General features: G+C 39.6%; 2 protein-coding genes across 3 annotated transcripts; both read left to right on the top strand.

Annotated features, from left to right (window-relative positions):
- The first annotated feature begins 100 nt into the window (after positions 1 to 100).
- Positions 101 to 10,430, top strand: LOC110954510 (kinesin-like protein KIF27). Its single transcript, XM_022199078.2, has 15 exons — positions 101 to 682; positions 1,380 to 1,580; positions 2,633 to 3,639; positions 3,854 to 3,997; positions 4,144 to 4,308; positions 4,514 to 4,710; positions 5,832 to 5,953; positions 6,125 to 6,262; positions 6,804 to 7,021; positions 7,586 to 7,609; positions 7,730 to 7,900; positions 8,038 to 8,214; positions 8,354 to 8,581; positions 8,871 to 9,069; positions 9,214 to 10,430. The coding sequence occupies exons 1-15, from the start codon at positions 385 to 387 to the stop codon at positions 9,813 to 9,815; spliced, it is 3,891 nt and encodes a 1,296-aa protein (XP_022054770.2). The 5' UTR covers positions 101 to 384; the 3' UTR covers positions 9,816 to 10,430.
- A 754-nt stretch (positions 10,431 to 11,184) lies between these two features.
- Positions 11,185 to 20,321, top strand: gkap1 (G kinase anchoring protein 1). Of its 2 annotated transcripts, none has more exons than XM_022199076.2 (12): positions 11,185 to 11,297; positions 11,730 to 11,996; positions 13,609 to 13,767; positions 14,065 to 14,142; positions 14,731 to 14,866; positions 15,067 to 15,095; positions 15,964 to 16,125; positions 16,402 to 16,488; positions 18,782 to 18,845; positions 18,970 to 19,040; positions 19,143 to 19,220; positions 19,840 to 20,321. In XM_022199076.2, the coding sequence occupies exons 2-12, from the start codon at positions 11,748 to 11,750 to the stop codon at positions 19,879 to 19,881; spliced, it is 1,155 nt and encodes a 384-aa protein (XP_022054768.1). In that variant the 5' UTR covers positions 11,185 to 11,297; positions 11,730 to 11,747; the 3' UTR covers positions 19,882 to 20,321. The 2 variants fall into 2 exon arrangements, with proteins under 2 accessions (XP_022054768.1, XP_022054769.1); XM_022199077.2 differs by having other exon boundaries at positions 11,210 to 11,325.
- The last annotated feature ends 1,144 nt before the right edge of the window (positions 20,322 to 21,465 follow it).

Below are 21,465 nucleotides of genomic sequence, written 5' to 3'. Positions count from 1 at the left end.
AGCATTAAAGGCGGAGCAGATTAGTCATAAGATGGCGCTGTTACCGTCACGGCCCGCTCTGTCCAACTTTCTTAGAAGTTCTTGAACGCCTCTCTTCCTGTTTCGTCGAGTGCAGCAGCGGTTTCCCGGGCAACCGGGAAGCGACAACAAACGAAATGGGACGAAGTTAACAAAAAGAACACGACAAATGACAAGGACGGTAGATAAACACACACAGCCGACATTATACGGTCAGTTTAATGCATGTTAGGTTATTGGGTCGTGGTAATTCCGGAAGTGGAAACTTTCAGACTCTAAATTAAGAGTTTTCGCCGCAACTCATCTTGGGACATCAGGAAAGCAAAATTAACCTCCATTACTAGTACATCTGTGTAATTTATCGGTATGAGCGAGGAGTGTGTCCGGGTTGCGGTCCGTATTCGGCCGTTGCTCCCTAAAGAAGTCCTTCACCACCACCAGGTGTGTGTACGAGTGGTTCCGAGCTCTGCACAGGTGATGCTCGGCTCGGACCGACTCTTCTGCTTTGACCACGCGTTCGGACCGACAGCCAGCCAGGATCAGGTGTACGAGTCCTGCGTCCAGCCGCTGGTGGAGTCGCTGATGGACGGATACAATGCTACCGTGTTTTGCTACGGACAGACAGGGTCGGGCAAGACGTACACACTCGGAGGAGGGAATCAAGGTAAACTGTGGGATTCAAGTAGAAAGAACCACGAGGCAAGTAGTCAAACATACTACCTCATTAGGTGCAGTATTTGGGGAAGTTACATATGAGAGCTGCAGTTTTGACTCAAATTGAGTCTTTATTAGTATTATTATTGTTATTATTATTTATGGGATTATTGTGACGTCTTTACTGTATGTTTTAAATCAGCTTTTCGCGCTTACATATTTTGCTGTGTCTTTTATTTGGCACCCAAACATTTCTATTGATGAAACAGAAGAATGTGTTAAGGACATTGTTTGGAGAGTTTTGTTTGCAGTAATTAAGACATAGACCTAAAATTAAAGCTATTAAATGGTTTCCCTGGTCAGTAGTTTGCTGTTGCCTCATTGTTGTACTACACAGGTACCAGGCATGTGACCAAAAGGGCATCTTGCATTTCACCATATTAGCTTCAGCAGAAAGCAACTGGACTTCTCTTTTAGGTTTTTGAAGACATTTCATCTCTCATCCAGGAGGCTTCTTCAGTTCTGTCTTGGATGAGAGGTGAAACGTCTTCAAGAACCAAAAAGAGAAGTCTGGTTGCTTTCTACTGAAGCTCTTAGGATTACCATGGCCTGAATGACTAAGAATCTACACAGACATCTAGTGTTTCACTCTCTTTGCAACATATATGTCATAACTTTGTGTATTTTCCTTCCAAATTCTTTCCCAGATGAAGAGGGAGGAATTATCGACCGTGTGGCCCAAGATGTGTTCTTGCTTCTGGGGAAGAAGACAGGGGACAGTGATGGTGTGGAGGCCACAGTGCGCGCCTCATATATGGAGCTGTACAAAGAAGATCTGCGAGACCTGTTGGAGCCCCACACCATTCACAAAGAACTTCATATCAGAGACGATGAGAGGGGAAACACAGGTACGACGGACACGCACATGTGATAAAATGTGTTTGTATTCTACATAAATCTGAGTCCACATGATGGAATGAGCTCATAGAATTTTGTAGAAAAGCACAAGATATACACTTACATGCATAACAGAATGCCCATATCTGTTAGTGCTGAACAATTACTCAAACTATTATCAAAATCACTTTGTCTCCAAGTGCAGTTTCCAAAGCATGGAAACTTAAATGTTTTTTGGTAAAGCTAAAATACCATCATAAATTAAGCATCGTGGTGCCATAATGATGTCCCAGACTTCATATTGTGTTCTCCAGACATAAGAGAGAGTAATTATTTGGTACAGAGCACAGTAAAACTGTTAGTTTGTTTTCTTCATTGAGAAAGAAATAGAAAATTACCATTCCAACTAAAATCAAGACTCATTTGCAGTGTCTATGAAAATAATTGCAATATAGTATTTTTTTGATATTGTTCACCTCTATTGGCTGTGCAGCCTACATCCAGTGTATCACAAAGTTGTGCTTTAATGTCACTACTATTCCTTTCTGAGTGATATAATGTAGTATGTATATGTAGTATTTTTTCAAACTGTACTTTAACAAGTCAGTGGTGCATTCATAAGTTTGGGGGACTTTCCGCACCTCAACAATGTCTTTTTGATAGACCCTTCCAACGTCATTAATGTCCATGGCTTTTAAACTCCAAAACCTGATTGTATAACTCAGGCTTTCTGTTGTAGATTGTTTTTTTTTTGTTTGTTTTGTAGCTGGAAAGATAATAACACTGGTAAAATTACTAGTGCTGCAAAAGACATGATATGAAATCAGTCAGAATCACAGAGTGTATGGCAATTGCTGTGTTTAGTCAGTTGATTTTGATGTTTAACATTGTTGGAAGCTTCATTTAATGAATGAGAGACATTATTCCATAGAGGGTAAGGAAGTCACATAGTGAAATGAAGACATTATACACTGTATTAAATATGGAATCGCTTCACAATGAGCAAATAGTTTAAATTCTTTGAGCAAACAGCATCATTATGTGGTTTTGTGTGTGCTTTCAGTGGTGGTTGGAGCCAAAGAGGTGGTCGTCACCTCAGCAGAGGAGCTGCTCAGTGTAATAGAGATGGGAAATGCCCTGCGCCAAACCGGCACCACAGGAATGAATGAGCACTCCAGTCGCTCTCATGCCATCCTCACCATTCAGTTCATCATGTGTAGCCAGAGCAACAGCTCCTCCTTAAAGTCTGTCCGCCTCTCCAAACTCTGTCTGGTTGACCTGGCAGGCTCAGAACGAGCTGGTAAGACTGGAAACACTGGGACACGACTCAAAGAGTCTTCTCATATCAATACAGGCCTGCTTGCTCTGGGCAACGTTATCCGTGCCCTCTCTGACCACAGTCGAAATCGGCGTGGTGGCAGCTGTAGCAGTGCACATATACCATACCGTGCTGCCAAGATCACACGCCTCCTTCGTGATTCATTAGGAGGCACCACCCACTCACTGATGGTGGCATGTGTAAGCCCCTCCCACCACTTTGTAGCTGAGACTCTGAGTGTCCTGCAGTTTGCATCCAAAGCTCGTCACATTCGTAACAGTCCAGGAGCAACATCTGCTCAAACAGAGGTTAAGTCATGTCCTGCAACCTGGCACCCTAGTGAGGCTCGACATGGGGAGCTGGAATACGAAGTACAGACACTGAGAGAGTTGCTAAAAGAGAAGGAGAGAGAGATTGAGATGGAAAAAGAACAGACATGGGGAAAAGGTGAAGAGGGGGACAGCTTCAAACAGTCCAGTCAGATCAGGGTATGTGAACCAGATAAGAAGGTGAACCAAGAGGAGCTGTCACAGTATCGCGTCTTGGCAGAGGAAGCTGAAGCTTTGCTTGCAGAAATCTGTGGCCCTTCTTTAAGTCTTTCTTGCAAGCAGCGTGTGCAAAAATGGCAGGAGAGACTGTCAGCTGTCAAGCACTCACATCAAACTGGTGATAGGAACTCTTCAAAGAGGGATGGAGACCAACCTGACCATGTTGCCATGTTAAAACTCAGAGAAGAACTCAGCAAATGCCAGGTAATGATCCAAAGCTGCCAATGGAATATTGCCATTAAAGGTGTCAGATATTAGTTTTTCAAGTCAAAATTTCTTCTGCAACATCTTGCATCCTCAAGAGCCTAAAATCAAGTAAACAACAGCAATATATGCACTGCATCACATGTTGCATAGACAAACAAGCTTCGCAATTTTATATCTTTCCCATCTAATTAATTTTCTCCCGTATCCTTAGAAAGCCCTCCGCATAGAAGAGCAGTTATTGGAGCAGAATGATGCAGAACTGAGACGGGTACAGACAGAAGTTGAGAAACTTCTTCAAGAGAGAAATTCCCACCTCATAGCCTCAGAGGAACAAAAGGAGCAAACTCGTATACTGGTGAGGAGAAAAAAGAGTCATTGCAGTATTTGTAATATGCATTTTATCTGCCAGTAAAACTTTAAAACTGTCCCAGAAATCAACAGCTACCTGCTACAGTTTCCTGTGTTGTTTAAATATGTGGCTGTGTGTCTGTGAATGTTCAGACGGAGCAACTGGTGAACCAACAGATTCTGATTGATCGCCTTCGCAGCGACCTGATGACCTTTCAGGGGACAACCTCAGAGGCAACAGTGGAAGCAAGGACTTCTGGGAGACCCCACAGTGTTCCTCTGATCAGACACAGCTGTGTGCGCAGACCCCCCAGGAAGGTAGCATCACTGTTTTGTTGTGTGTGTGTGTTTTTGTGTGTGTGTGTGCAGTTGTTGGTCTGTTGTGCTAGCTACACATGAGTTTTGTTTGTGTCTTTGATTGTCTTACGTACTGAGCAATGTGGCTAGATTAATTTATATGTGCATTTGCACGTTGTTGTCCATGGCTGTGCATACGTTTGTCCAACTGACTGTGTGTTTGTAGATTCACTCCAGTCCACCAGCCTATTCACTAGAAAGAGTGATGGCAGCATTTAAGATGCGGGGTCATCTCCTGCTGGCTGAGATTGAAGAAAAGGATGAAGTGTACTGTCCGTTCATCGAACAACATGCGGAGAGCAAAGACGTGGGTCTAGAGAAGGAGGACGAGAATGGATTTTTTATGGACAGAATGGGGTTTAGGTGAGAGCCTGTATAATACAAGTCGAATGGTTCTTTCTTTGCGTTACTATAGTCAGTATATTAACTACAACTACTATAGTTTGAGTTAATGTGCTGCAATAAAAATGTTCACAGCACAGCAGTTATTCAGTTATTAATTAGATTAACTGAAACTTTATTCAAAAGTTCTAGTGCCATGATTGGCTTTGTAGGGGCCAACTGCCATTTCCTTCAGATGTGGTAATACTTATTCCTCACGTCCTCCTCACACTTTGCACAGCACTGATGTTCCATGCACCAGTATGGGTAGAGAGACTCGGTAGATGGATATATAGTTGGAAATTCAGTGACACGCTACAATTTTGGTGTCAGGGCTGACTGCCTTATGTGCTGCCAGCAACCTGCTTGTCCAGACAACAAAGAACTTGTCACTTTAGCTGTTTCACACAAGTAGATCTCTCACAAATCACACATACCATGAATGTTCAGCTTTTCACTTTCACCTGTTTTATATAAGCTTATGCTGATAGAAACATTTAAATTACAGTAAAAATACAGTTTTAATTGTGTGAATTGGTCTACTAATGGTAATAATATTAACAGCAATGGTTCCTTTGACAGCTGCTAATTTAATTTCTGAATAAAATTGCAATGAATTGCACATGGCATATATCATATAAGGAATGTACTCATGTACAGGTGAGGAGAGCAGAAGCTCTGAATGTCTGTAGAGTTACATATGGCACAACCAAGCTGTCACAAAGTACTGTTTCAGAATAGCCACACTGATGTCTGTGCTTTTCTGCAGCACCTCAGACCTGTCAAAAATAATTGGTGTTCCCTGCTGCCTTTTGGGCATATAGGAGAACTCTAGGGGCTGAATATGGACACATGGCAGGGAGCACACTACTTTTGAAGAGAATGAGAGGAGCTGACATCATGAGATTCCAGTCTTTAATATACCCTGATAGGGTTTAGCAATTTTTAACTTTTAATAAATCCCTGGTTCTAAGTGTACTGTAGGTCTGTTTTGCATGATTTAAGTCTCACATGTCAGCCATCTCTCATTCAGATTTTTTTTTTAACTGCAGCAAGTTAATTCAAAAGGATTTGACTAATTGAATGTTGTGACATTATTTCAGACGTTCTTTAAATCGAACATGGACCAGCCGACACAAGAAATCAGCTCTGAAAGAGAAAAACATTGAACTGGATCCAACATGTGACAGAAACCCAGCAGTGCAACAGCATCCCCCAGCCTCAGGTAGCCTTTACATGCTCTGACCTGTTTCTTTGCATTCATTCATGTTTCTGTCTTTTTGTATTGATTGACGCATGCATTCCTTTCTCAGATCCTATCTATGATATTCAAAAGAGATATCTTATATCCAGAGATTGTTTGCTTAACTTATTGTGATGAGTTATTTCTTCTCAGGCACCAAGGAAAACCAGCTCAAGCAAAGCCACATCAGGAAGGCGAGAGTAAGAGCCAGTGTCACCGAGAGAAGAATCCGAGATCTGTCAGTCAACATGCGAATGAAGGAGGAGCTCATCAAAGAGCTCAACAAAACTGGTGTGCTTACATAATTACATACTGTCTTTCCTGGTTATACTGGCAATGGAAATGTTTGGCTTTGGATTTGTTTGTGTACCAGGTTGGTCAAAACATTCCTGCACAACTGATATGAACTTCTTGCTTCTTTAGGAGGGAAAAGACAAGATAGCTATGGTGATAGTCTACCAGCCATATTAGATATTTGTTTTAGTTTTTAGATTTTCTAGAGCCAGGGAACGTTTAAAGTTAAAGTATGGAAAAAGTCGAGCATTTTCAACCATGAAAATAACAAGACTTTGTCCGTCCAAGGTCTCAGTAAAAGACCAAAAAGGCAGAAAATACACATGTGAACTTTCAGAATCCTGCACTGTTTCCTATTGGCAGATTAATTCTTATTTGCCTTAAATCATTTTGGCCTTTGTACTGAACTCCTAGGCAGCAACTGTACAAAGCCAACGAATCATCACATGACAGTTTGCAAACTTTGACAGTGTATTACAGTCTTATTTCCAATTTTGAACAATATTTGCATCTCTAAATTAGTGCTTTTGTCTGACAGAGAAGGAAACTCAAGCAGTGGACAGACGTGTCAGGCACAGCGGTGGTGATGGCAGACAGCCCAGTGTGTTGGCAAGACTTTCCATGCAGAGCCAGCAGGTCCGAGCAGAGATGTACCACAGCCTGCAGCACATGAGACTGCAGAGAGCACAGCTTCAGAGCAGCCTCAAGCAGCAGAGACAGATCAGCGAGAAGAACAAAGAACTCCACCAAACTGGGGTTAGTTATGAAGATTTTTAAAAAATAAACTCGGCAGCATCGAACTTACGTATTTTATGATCAATGAAAAAGAAAAAGCAATGAAAATGTGAAACTTCAGTTTAGTTTTTGGAGTCCAGGTAATAAAATGAGCTAATTTCCAAGTAAAAAGTGTTCATACAGGTGTGTTTATGGTCCCTTGGATATGCATTTTTTTATATCTTATTGCCAGTTAAGTCAGGAAGCTAAAAGATATTAGCCCTGAGTAAAAAAAAAAGTGTTGACAGCTCTGCTCAGGTGGTACTTTTGGTCAGTGATCTTTACACCTATTTTAAATTTGGTTTAACAGAAGTTTACATATGCATCTGGTTCTATTGTGTCTATAATAGGACTAATTTGACACTTGGACAAATCTAGGTCCTAACTGAACCTTGGTGGAAGTTAATTATTAATTAAGTTAATTATGGATATCATCCAAATGTCATCTAAGTCTTTGGGAAATGCAGAACCACAAAAATGTAACAGTTAGCTCTCAGCATGTATAATTTAATTTTGGGGTAATCATTATTTCTATTTTGTTTACAGGAGCAAAGTGCAGAAGATTCAACTGTGAGTCGACACTATCATTTGGAAGAGACAAAGAGAAAAGTCCTTGTTAAATACAGACACTGTAAATTCTTCAAAAGCTGGGCTGTCATTTTCACAGTGTTTTTTATGTCCTCACTGCAGCCGTGTCATAGTAGCTGGCTGGAACAGGAAGAGGAACAGGTTATTCAGAAGAGAGCAGAGCTACAGGAGCTGGAGGAGGAGCTGAGGAGGAGAGAGGAGGTGCTGCTGCAGAGGGAGGCCTGTCTGCAACAGAAAAGCAAACTAGAGATCAAGATGCTACGCTCCAGCCAGGTCAGCCTGTGTTTTTATCATAAGTTAAATTCAACATTGTGACAAGTCTCTTTATTTGTGCTATGTATAGATTACAATAAACAAATGTTATTGAAACTGGAATTATGAGGGTTTTTTTTTTATCACTTACTTTCCAGGCTCTGAATCAGGACCTGCTGCATGTGTCAATGCAGTTAGAGTCTGTGGAGGAGCAGCTGCAAAGGAAGGCTGGAGGAGTTACTGTAGAGGAACTGCAGAAAGAGAGAGACATGCTTAAAAAAAGAAGAGAAGCTCTGGATGCCCAGCTGAAGGACAACAGAGTGCTCACTGAGGAGGTCAGAAAAAAAGTGCAAATTGTGTATATGAACTACATGACGTATTTCTTGTACAAGTTTTAGTAAACTACACTTTTAGTAGACCTTATTCCATTACACATTTCTTTTTGGGAACTTTGATTTATGTGTTGTCATGTAGGAGGAGCATTCCCTTCTCCAACTGGAGGAAGCTATTGAAGCTCTGGATGCAGCTCTAGAGTTTAAAAACCACTCCATCCAGGACAAACAGCAGAAGTTGTTAGTCTCTGAGTTCTCTTTGAATCAGTCACAAAGCACTGAACCCGCCCAACTCGGTGATATCTTCAGGAAGCTGAAGGGGCTCTCACTGTGTGAGGCCTCAGACCTACTCGTCAAATATTTTAACAAGGCAAGATAAAACACATGAACATATATGCAACATTAAGCTCTACTCTAAAGTGTACGTGATTCCATTCTAGCTCTTTACTAGGGCCTGTATATTGTCTGGCTATCTTCACTCTGTCTACTCTGTTTTGCTTTTCCTGTTCCATTACTTTGTATTCACCTCTTTTAGTCTGCCATTTTCTCTGTAGGTGTAAAAGTAAATAAAGGTACCACACTCAGATATTATCTTTGCAATTATATATGCAGTATGTGTTTTGTTAATTCTATTTTAACCCCTTTTTGATCCTGTTCAGGTTATTTGCCTTCGAGAGACAGAGCACCATTTACGTTTGCGCTGCAAAGAGCTGGAGCTTCAGGCTGGTGAGCAAGAGATGGTGTTGAGGGAAATGGAGGCAGCCATGCAGCATCTGGCCCTGAATGCAGACCGAAGGCTCACCCAGCAACACCAAGATCACCAAAGCAACATTCAGCTACTACTACAGAAACTTAAAGGTGAAGAAATAGGGTCAGCTTGGACAAATGATCAAAACGTGAACTATTTTGTCTTGTGCCTCTCAATTAGTACAAAAATTGCTACCTAAATATTGCTTTCACATGCTTTTGTCTCCCTGTGTGCTTGTGCATATGTGTGGTTAGAGGGTGTTTCAACAGAGGAACAGAAGGCTATACAAGACCGACTGCAGCATCTGGAGAAAGAGCTGTTTTTCTACAAAAGCACGAGTCGCCAGCTCAAAAAGAAAGTTAAGGAACTGCTCGGTGAAGCCCTGCAGCCTGACGATCATCGCTCACACATGCAGGAGCACAAACAAGTACACCATAGTGAACCCCAGTTTCATCCTGAGGAGGTACAGATGAGTACACATATTGCCCCGACATACACTAAAATACATGCTGACCAAACAGACAAAAAGACACACAGTGATTCTCATACAAACAGAAATTCACACCATATCCAGCGTCCATCTTCATCCTCTGGTTACCAAGCTCTCAAAAAGACAAAAATGATAGAATCTAACCAGATGCACACACAGTCCCAGATGAGGAGTGTAAGCGGTCAGTCTGGTGGAAGTTTAAAGATGATTCCAGTCCGTATGTCTCCCAGGGAGGTGAGACAGATCTGTGCAGCTGACCTGCACATCTCTGGTTCTGCCACAAGGAGGCGACAGTCCGCTGTGGATAACAGCACAGAGTCAATATTAGAGGACTCCATTGAAGTGTCCAGGAACACTGACAGATAATGTTGCATCACTTGTGGATCTGTTCTGTGGCTTTACATAGACGATAGTACTTACTTTTTCTCCTTGTCTTATTTCTGAATCTTCAAGCTCTTGTCCTAGAAAAAGACATAAAACAAATTTCAAAACCTATATTCACAATGCCATAAATCATCCTGATATAAATACATTGTATGCATTACTTAGAACCTTATGTACAATTTGTGAGAATGGGGTATTTGATGCAAGGAGCAGCACTTTTCTGATAATAATAATACAGTAGATCACCTTGTGTCAGCACCATTTATGTCCAATAAATAGATTCACCCCCTTTTACAAACACTATAGGGTCAGAATATATAAGTTATAGAAGGAGTGTTCATAATCCTGTTGTTAAATGTATTCAAAAAGTGCTTTGTCTTTTGTCCTTCGTTTTCAGCACTGTTAAGCACTTAAATTGACCACTAAATCTAGAATAGTTTTCTGCATGATGACAATAACATAAAGCTTGGTTATTTTCTATGCATTGAGATTTTGATACAACCTTTGTGTGCACTTTAGACTGGTGGTTTTATGTTGATTGCAGTGTAAATCGTTTTTTATATGTGGTTCCTAATAAAATCTAAATGTATTAAAGTACCGTGTTTTCATATCTCACTGTTTTGGGATCATTTTCAGTCTTTTCACCTCCAACTAATTAATGAAGCCATGGTTTTTGGGTGAGTGTATAAATGTAAATTAAGTAAACAATAACACAAAATGGTAAAAGCTTTTGGACATTTATCATCAAACTGAAATTGAACAGTGACATATTTGACATTGACTTTCCTTAACTGGTTTGACTCAAAATATATTTTAGCATCCATATGTCAGTTTGTGTAGGATCAGGTGGATGCTAATAATAAGAGTTAAGGTTAAATTTTATCTACAACATTTCGTGCAACAGTTAGCAAGAAGAATAAGATGAATGAGCTTATTTAATGCTTAAATAATTTGATTAAAATCAAACTGTTTATTATGTATTCTATGAATGTAAAATGGTGTACAATATTTAATATATTAATATCATTTATTATGAGCTATAATATTAACTCAAGGGCAATTAAGTAGCTTTTCCCCGAATTTTCAAACACGAGCGTCTTCTTCAGCGGAAGGAGTTTGCTCGGTTGCCATGGTGATTAAGACCTTATGTTCAAGAGCGAAATCATGACAGCTAAGATATCACCATGACAACTGAATAAAGCCTATTTTTTCCTCCCTAAAATTGTGGATTCTATTAGAAAACAGTTCAAGTGCAATTAACGTCTATTATATAATATACACAAAACATTTCAATTAAGCTATAAGCACAGAAAGAGCGAGTTTCAGATTTACGAGAGGGTGCTTTAAATATTTCGGGAATCAGGAATCCCAATCTCATCCTTTTTGGCACCGCAGGGCTACTGTACTCGGTCAGACAATCGCTGGTAGCAAACGAACGGTAACCGACTGCACCTTCAGGAACAGGTGAAAGTACTCGTTTACAACTTTTCTCGTGAGTAGGCCTCTACAGCACAAGTCTGTGAATTTATTGAAAAGAAAAGACCAACATGAGTCCGTTAATGGGTTGTAGACGTGTATGTGTCAATACTTTTGCACTTGTTTAGAAGCTAACCAAACCGGCTAAGCGTTGTGCAGTTAGCTAGGTGACGTTGCTGCTATGTGATGCTAACCTAGCCGCTGCTCATAACGGCACACTTAAGATCGCTTTACATTTATCTGCGCTGTTGTCCGTTTCGATAGAACATACTGACGGTACAGTCTGTGATTTTAAACACAGCTGTTGTACGAGATATGTTGGTGTTAAGTGGAAAGAGGTTGCGACTAAAAGCTAAGCCTTTGTATAACCCCCTTGGAGTTGTCCTAACTATATTGTCATTTTCTTTATATTTTGATCAGTTAGTTTTTCCTTAAGTGATGGCATCGTCTGCAATGATCACCGTCCCTACTACCGCCTCCCGCTTTGCCCTGCTCCAGATAGACTCAGATTCGGACTCTGATACCTCCGAGCCGGGGAAGACTGCTACCAAAAACGGACGGGACTCCTCTGGGAAGACACGACAAGGAAAATCGGGAGCAGCCGGGGGCAAAGCTGCTCAGGGCAACGACAAGAAAAAAGACAAGAAAAAGAAGAAGAAGGAACAGCAGCAGAGTGAGGCAAATGAAGTAAGTGTCTGTGGAATAGATCTAATACGTGGCCCATTACTTCCTACTGTCTGTGTTATTGCACTGCGCTCATGGCTTTCGTTTTATCACAGTATTGTGCTCTACCACAATTTCACTTCACCTGAACTGAAACTACAGAGAGCAGTGTCAGGTACCCGCACAGGAGCATATGCTGTTGTTTAATTGTTTTCACTCGTTGCTAAAGAGGAAATAATTAGCCAGAGCAGTTGTAAAATGGGAAGAGTTAGGTTGTACAGATTTTTATTTGTTTTTTTATTGTTCAGGAAATATCATTGGAATCAGTATCACTTTTGCAATGGAGACCTGAGTGCTAGTGAACATATATCTGTGTCATAGTGATTCTAGGTGTTTAATTTGGAAAGCAACTGGACTTCTCTTTTAGGTTCTTGAAGATGTTTCTCCTCTAATCCAGGATAAAAACTTTTAAAAAAGCAAGAGGAGCAACATTGTAATTCCATATGTCGTTGGTGTCCAAGAAATTCAGAAGGGTTTTCTCCAGACACAATGTACCAGTGCACTTCAGACCCAGCCACATTCCCCAGTGATAAAGCCCTACACACAGATTCGACAACGCTGTATATGCAGTCCGATGCAGGGAGGAGAGCACAGACTTGTACATAGGGGAAACTAAACAACAGCTCCACAAGTGTGTGACTCAACGGTGCAGAGCTAGCTCATCAGGACATAACTCAGCAGTCCACCTGCATTTGAAGGATAAGGGACACTCATTTGAGGACAGCAGAGTACACATTTAGGGCAGAATGGTTTGAAAGAGGACTGCAGAAAGCCATCTGTGGCAAACGGAAACAGCCTCCTCTGGAGAGAGAGTCAGCCACCACTTATTAAGCACCTACAATACAGTGCTGAGATCTCTCCCCAGAAAGGTTCACCATCATTAACATCATGAGTTATTTCTGGCATGTCAGATTCATATGTATTGTTGTGTAAACTGGCAGCTCCATCATCATTATTGCTGTTGGGCCACTTGGTGCCACAATCACTCACACCTTGAGAGTCCTGGTGAATATAAACACACACAACTGAAGAAGCTTCTCGGATGAGAGGTGAAATGTCTTTACCTAAAAGAGAAGTCCAGTTGCTTTCAACTGGCTCTTTTCAACCATCATTTTATGACATTGAAAGGATCGAGATTATCAATGGTGTGCACTCATATAAAACGTATACATCTTCTCTTACTGGAATTCTCAACAACTTTAATTAAACTGAGTCTGCAGTTCATCAAAAGCATCCTGTAATTTGGAGAAAGCCTGTTGCAGTGCGTCTGATGGTGTCCCTAGTATTCCAGCAACCCCAGAAAAAACTAACCAAAGTGGTATTTCTGTTTTGCAATTTTGGCTTATTTCTGTAATGGCAAGTTGATTTGAAAAATGAAACATTTAAGGAAGTCATGCTGGACATTTGGAAAATTTAAGGGGATTTTTTTCATTATTTTTCTCATTTTAATGATCAAGATACTCACTGATTAATGCACACAGTGATGGCTTCTACAGCTAGTAATAGGGTAAAGTAGTGTTCATTGTAGTGACAATAAGTCAGTGTTTGGATCAAGTTTTCTCTCTCTCTTTATTAGTTGCGTAATCTGGCCTTCAAAAAGATTCCTCAGAAGTCTTGTGCCCCGCCACCCTGTATGACACTGTCAGGAATAGCCAGTGAACTTCTCAACCCTGTGTCAGGAGACCACAATATACCTTCAGATGGGTGGCAGCAGTGGAAGCAGAGAGATGAGCAGGTAAGGAAGGTCAACTCTTCACAAAAAGTGTGTTTGCTAGTGAGTTTTGTTTGATAATCATAGTGTCACCAATGTGCCCTTTGAAGCTCGTTTGCTTGTAGCTCTCTTTAGTCAAGCTGGTCAGAGATCAACAGTAGAGGAATGTCAGGACTGGCATCTTCCATGGGTGCAACAGTGTGAACTAGAAGCTGGATATTGTTGCATGCATCTTAAACAAGTCATGTCTGACCTTACAGATAGTAGCAGCCATGTTTCTCAGGTGAATGTATTTTCTCTGTTTTCTCTCTGACTACTTAGATAACCACAGAACTGTATGAGGCAGACTTGGAAAAGGCCTTGATCCTAAGTAAACTGGAGTACGAACAACAGAAACAGGTACAGCACACACACACACACACACACACACACACACACACAGATAGATTTAACCCTTTTAAAAGTGAAATTTGGGATCACATTTGTCAGAGTTGAAAGACTTGTAGATATGTATAATTTCTTTTTACAAATCTCTTAATTTATTGCAACACTTATTCCATTTTGCCAAGTATAAAATATTATTTAATCATCATGACATGAACTGAGTCTTTTTTTACATGAAGAAAACACAGTACTGCATCCTGTCTCTTACTGCTGTTTATGTTTGTTAGATTTTATTCAAGTTGTTTTGCCCCCTGACACACTTGTAAGACATTCAGATGAGCAAAGATGTTTAAGTTATGTCATGCCCAAATTCTTTTTGCAGCTTGCCCTTGATTTTCTGTGTCAACGTCTGTGCATTTCAGTAAAACAGAAAAGAGGAACAAAGTAGTTTGCTGTTTTGAAATGGAAATTTAATTTTGGATTTATCTGAAAGTCATGCTCATTGTCGTTAATATGAATGTTATTGTAACATAATGAATCGTTAATAAAAGTTAAAAGTCTAAATTATGAGTGAAGGTTAAAAAATCTGCTTTCATTCAACAGAGCACCACAAACACATCCTCACCAAAGTCACGAGGAGGAAAAGAGGGTGGCGGGAAGAAGGACAAAAAGAAAAATCAGCAGGCAAAAGACAAAAAGACAGTTTCTCTGCAGGACTTCCAGGCTGAAGGTAGTGCGGGTGAGAGAAACATATTGATCATTTTCAGAATCAATGAAACTCTGATCTTGTGTGCTGCAGTCCGTCACACAGCAGGCTGCCAGAACAGGAGCTGTAACTGTACTCTTTCGGAATTGAAAAGACACCCTAACTATATTTCATGTATTTTTCTCTGTAAATCTGTTTAAGGAATTTTAACATTTAATATTTTCTCTTTGCAGACCATTTAAGTAGGAAACAAGAAAAAGAGGTGAGCAAGTCATTACAATAGACTGCATATGAATGTTACTTAAATCAGTAACAACCTATTAATTGTTCATGAGAAGTTCCTGAATGTATCAGAAGCAAAAAGTGCACAGTGGATAATCACAGTCTGGGAGAACTAAAATAGTGAATCATTAGGTAATGGCAAATTCATAAATCTCTGTCAAAAACAATGCCAGTTTTGTCATAGACTGTTCCTAATTGACTCATTGTTGACTAATTAACCAGTCGTTGAGCAGCACAAAATAGTAGCACCTCATCATTACTAATTACTTAATCATTAGTTTAATTGTTTTGTTCAAGTCAAAGTAAAATGACACCAATTCATTGTTATCCAACCGTTATTTACCCTTGTGTGCTCCCTGAAGTAGCAAAACCAAATGTTGCATATTAACTTTCACCAAGTAAACAATGAGTTCCTTCATGGCAAACCAGAGAGAAAACAAAAGGGAGATGAGGGTTAAATAATTAGAAATGAATGCATCATTAATTAGAAAGAATAAAAGGAGATCATTTGTTTCAGCAAATTTATAAGATTAGCTATTGATTTGTTAAAACAGAATTTCACAATCTGTTCTCTAGTTACTCATTATTTAAACTGTACAGTCCTGGATTGATGGTTATTCTAGAACTACTCACTAACAATTGAGTGATTTTTAGCTTCGTTCTGATTTGTTCTTCACTTATTTTTAACTTATTCCTCAGTAACTACTCATATATTTGTGTACTGTATTTTACAGAACCAATAGACTTGCATATAAACAATACATTTTTTTATTTGTTTTATTTGTAACTGAATACCATGCATGTTATGATAGACTGCAAATGAAACACAGTGACTAATTTCCTTCCAGGACAGCAGAGCGGCTAACCCAGTGCCAGGGACTGGCCAGGAGGAGCGGTTTTTTAACAAATTGGAAGATGATGTCAGTCGGATTATCCAGAGGGAGAAAAGACGGGAGCAGTACGCTAACAGCCAGGGGCAAGAAGTCAACACCTCCACAGAGCATGAGCCTGTGAGTGAACAAATATGTACAACAGAATACTCCTCAAGATGTCTGTGTTTATTTTATAATAAACAAAGCTTGTGCAAGCTTTTTGGTTAAGTTTTTTATAAGTCATCATCTTTTTGGCATTTTGCACCTCCTGCCTATTGTGGCTGTTCTCTAAACCCACAGTGCACTCAGTTTCCAGTTCTTGAATAAATACAACATCACTAAAGCAAAGTTTGTGTTTTATTACTATGTAGAATTAGCAGGAAATGTAAAGTCATTCTTCTTTATTCCCATTAGGACCCCCGAGCAGAGCAGCTGAAGTACGAGCTGGAGAAGAAAGACCAGGAAATTGATAAGCTAAAGAAGACCATCTCACAGTGGGAGGTCAGCCTTTATAAACAGTTTCCCAATCTTCACGGTTATTTATTTCATATTATGTATTAGCTACATATTTGGACTCATTTTTTTCAGCACGAAGTTAAAGTAGTCAACAAGTAATTGAGACTTACTCTTGAACATGCGAATCCTACTGTGCTTTTAAGCAGGACTTCCTAAGACTTAAACCTGAGGATTTAACCAGAGCAGTGTAACTTTTTCTTTTTGAGTCACTTGAGTAAATTCTTGGAGGAGTACAAAACACCAGAACAATCACTGCAACAGAGAGAAGTTGAGAATACAGAAATGTACAAGAAGGGGAGGAGATAAGGTGGTGAGAGTGAATGAACCAATGACAGCTGAACAGTGTTAGTGTGGAGTAGACTGACCATGTTTGGTCAGTGGAAGTTCCTTCTTAACCATCTGTTTATTATTGTCGTCTTTATCAAACGTGAATGGTGACTTGAGAGTTAAGTCATTCAAATCACAGAGGCTGTGGGCAGTTTTAAATTGTAACTGCCGTGTTGTGACTCAGTCTGCCTGCTAAGGGCCAGTGATGATCAGGCGGCTTTGTCAAACATAATAGAAAATCAATTCTGGATCAAAAGTTGGACTCTTTAAAAAGTTCTCAAGAAAGAGTTTTCAGAGTCTGATGCGAATAATGTTAATTCAATACAGAGGCTCTAAAGAACAAACATGAGCTAAATCTTGAGATTTTAACAGACTATACAAAGTGTAAGCAAACTTCTAAACTGTCCTCCTCCGTTCTGGAAAGTACAACCCATCATCTTAAGACCAAATCAGGATGCATATGATGGAATTGTGTCAAAAGTTTAACCATCTCCTCTTTTTTATTTCTGCTAGGTTAGCATTATTTCTGCTTAGCTCAGCATGACCTTGGATTTAACTCACGAGTGCAGACGAAGAGAGGTCATGAACTTCTGGACTTAACGCCTCATACGGGCTTCATAGGCTTCTGTTGGGTTACTGTCTCCCACAGGATTATTTAGTGTGTGCATAAATTCAGTTGACACGTTCGGCCTTCCAGTCTTATCATTGTTTGTTCTTTAGTCTGGTTTTCACATTCTGTTCATCTAATTTTATCATTTGTTCAGTCTTAAAATGCAGCATCTGACCAAAGTGGACTCCAGATGTACTAACTGTGTTCAGCCTGTTACAGTTGCTCCTAGCTGTTTTCAGATTTTCACATTTTTATTCTTCTGTCCCAGCAACATCCAAGGCTAAGTCTTTTTTTGTTTTCAGGTTGCCTGTGTGTCTATATTTACGTCCATCCGTTAACTCTGTAACTCTTCAGCACCTCTATGGAATTTCTTCTTATTTGGCACAAACATTCACTTGGACTCAAGAATGAACTGATTGTGTTTTGGTATTCAATGATCAAAGTTGCAGTGACCACACACCTGTCCCATTCTTGTAAATGTCATATCAGGATGACCTTCAGGGATTTTTTTTTTTTTTTTCCAAATTTGGCCTCTTGACAGGTTTTTGGCCATAACTCAAGAAGTTCAATGCTAATTATGACAAAATTCTAATCGTTCTAGTGTCAAATGCTTTTAACTTTAATTTTTATCATGCTAATGTGGATTGTTGCTGGAGACTTTTGTGCGATCACTGGTTGGAAGACTTCTGCTCTGGTTTTGCACCATGTTACTATAAATTTCATTCAGCCGTCTGTTGTTGCTCTGCATTTCCACACTCAGCTTGTTCGCTCCAGGGACCAGCTGCTCATGATGAAACTAGCCAACATAGTTACCAAAAAAACCAACAGACATTCTTGCAGTAATCAGGAGGAAGGCATACAGAAGATGCGAAGGAGGAAACAAAAGATAATGCAAAAGGTCTAGGTTCAGACAAAAGAGAGTTAAGGAAAAGAGGAGATATAGTAAACCTCGTCTCTGTTCTATTGTAATGTCTTTTTGTAGAACACTGAACCAGAGGATGGAATCTACTGGTATGTGTTTGACTGAGAAACAGCAACAGAGTTACTCCTGATTACATAGTTAGCATTGCCTGCTTTCAGATGGTTTGAGCAGACAGGAAGAAGTACAAGGAAAAAGGCGGATAAATGTATTTATTTTTTTATTAATAACAAATGCTGCCACTCTGGTCACATTAATGTAAAGGAACCTTTGTGCTGCCCAGATATTGAACTATACGCTATGTCCGTAAGGCATATCCAGGCAGTTTTCACATAATTTTCACGCTCTTCTTTGCCTCTCTGTTGTGGAAAATGCTTTAAAATTTACCACAAACAAAAACTTCTTGCTTCTCCAATGTGCAGGTGAAATACAAGGAAGTGAAAGCAAGAAATGCGCAGCTGCTTAAGATGCTCCAACAAGGAGAAAGTGAGTTCAGCGTTACATTTGATACCCCTCATTCTTTCCCCTTCTTTCCTTTTTTTACTTTGCTGATGAAGATTTCATGTGGTCCGTCTGATGTTTTATGATGCTTCTCATCTCTCTTCTTCAGTGAAGGACAAAGCAGAAATCCTTCTACAGGTAGAAGAACTACTGCATATTAAAGAAGAACTGTCATCACAGGTATGTAACCGTGAGAGACTGAGAGAGTGGAATATTAGTGTTGTTAGATGTTTTTACTTTTATGTAGGTGCACATGAATAAGGCATGTTTATTTCTATTTAGGTCACATTACTACACGGTGCCCTCGAACAAGAAAGGTCTAAAGTCAAAGGACTTCAGTCAGAACAACCAAAACATCAGGTAAGAGCTCGAACGGTGACTCACTTTTTAATTTACTTTCATGTGTACTACCTCGTTTACATAGACGGAAACAAGTAGGTTCAGATTCTAGTGTTGTCTGTATAAAATCATGCTTGTCAGAGCTGATTTGTCGGTAGTAGAAATGCTGTTTTACATGTATTGTGAAAAAAGACATGACCCTTCTTATGGTTAAGATTTTCATATTTTTTGGATTCCATGGGTTTGTGTACTTTCATGCATGTTGGCTTCTTTACCTCTCGATAGATCACAGGAACAGCAGTTAGTAAGTCAGGTGAGAAAAGTTGCAGTAAGCCACAGAGGTACAGTAATAAGTGTATATTTGAGTTTACAACTTTTCCCAGCACTGTTGGAGTAGAAGTAAGTTTAGGTTCAGGTCAGAGTATTTGAATAGATTTTACTTAGTTATAACACCACAGGACATTAATAATTTGTCTTTGTCAATTAGGATGCACAATTCCACAAACCTATATTGATGTTTTTGTTCTTGTGTTACTTAATTGACCTCACGTGAATTAGGTTTATAAAACATGTGTTTCAGTGGAATTCTTTCCCATACTCATGAATGATTGTGTTCTTTCTGGCCTTTTCTGGTTGTCAGGGAAACAAAAAGGGAAAGAAAGGCTCCGAGACGGATCTATGAAGATTTCAAAAGGAAAATACCTGAAAAGAAAAAATAAATAAACAAATGAACAAAGGAAGAAAAACACAGCTGATCATATTTGGGGTTCTTCTTCCTTATTTTTTTAGATCAGACTTCCTGTCAGCCTATAATGCATGCCCTCCTAATGACACACACAGAATACACTCCTGGTGTGGCACGACGTGTAACACAACTGAACGAGAGTTTCAGAAGCTTTTAAAAATGATTGAGTACATTTTAAGGTTGTGTTGTAATGGTGGCCTGGCTCTCTGTGCTGCCCTCTGCAGGCAGTAGAGAGCTACTGGATCTCAGTACTGTTGGAGGCTGTGTGCCTGATGTTTCCACGTGCTCTGATGAGAATATGACGGATGTGAAATGTATGCTTTTGGTTTTTCTTTATCACTGTTAAGTAAATAAAATACTTTTTCAGTGAAATAGAAGGTGTTTCTGTGTTGTCTTGAATGTTAAGAAAAACATTTTGCATGAAATATAGATTGCAGCTGCACAGACCCAAGCATTGCTCTGGAGTAATTTATAGAACACTATACAAGACCTGAGGTTAAACCATCCATCCATCCATTCTCTATACACCGCTTTATCCTCACAAGGGTCGCAGGGGGTGCTGGAGCCTATCTCAGCTGACTCGGCGAAGGCAGGGGACACCCTGGACAGGTCGCCAGTCGGTCGCAGGGCTACATATACAGACAAACAATCACTCTAACATTCACACCTATGGGCAATTTACAGTGACCAATTAACCTCAGCATATTTTTGGACTGTGGGAGGAAGCCGGAGTGACCAGAGAAAACCCACGCATGCACAGGGAGAACATGCAAACTCCATGCAGAAAGATCCCAGGCCCAGCCCGGGATTTGAACTGTGGATCTTCTTGCTGTAAGGCGAAAGTGCTAACCACTGGGCAACTGTGCAGCCAGAGGTTAAACCAGCTTCACACAATAAATCTAATCTATCAAATTACTAAATCATACATTTCATGATACAGAATAAAATAAAGGTTATTACAACTTAAGGCTATTTTTAAAAATAAGAACTTTGAGTTAAATAAATATAAGTATATTTTAAGAAGAACAAATATTAATGCATTAAGTTTAACTTCTTAATTTGAATAATTTAAATGCAATTTTAAAGTTTAGGCGAGGATCAAATGCAACATCAGAACAGCTGAGTTCACCTCAAAATGATTTATAAAATTATATTTCAATGTAATAAAACTGAATTAAAGCTATGGAATTTAAATTCAGAAGTTTCTCTCACAAATATTTAAGTCAAGAAACTCAGATATTCCATATTTATTTATTTCATGCAAGCTGAACAATTAAAATGTATTTATAAATGAGTCAGTGGAACATTTCTGCCCATAGAGAGGATAGAAATTTTCATATTTGACTTTGGACGTATTGTGCGTCCATTTTGGAAATATATGTCCGACTAGCCAGTATATTCTATTGTGAGATTTCTGTTTAGATCTGGAAGGAGAATTTAAAGTGAAATTGCTGAGAGCGCATTCTTTAAACTGCTGATTAATTTTGTGATGTACTATGTCTTTAAGTTCAAATCCAGTTA

This window comes from Acanthochromis polyacanthus, chromosome 7, assembly GCF_021347895.1.
Source record: "Acanthochromis polyacanthus isolate Apoly-LR-REF ecotype Palm Island chromosome 7, KAUST_Apoly_ChrSc, whole genome shotgun sequence".
In the NCBI taxonomy this organism is placed as follows: Eukaryota; Metazoa; Chordata; class Actinopteri; family Pomacentridae; genus Acanthochromis; species Acanthochromis polyacanthus.
This window is presented reverse-complemented; position numbering and strand designations above follow the sequence as displayed.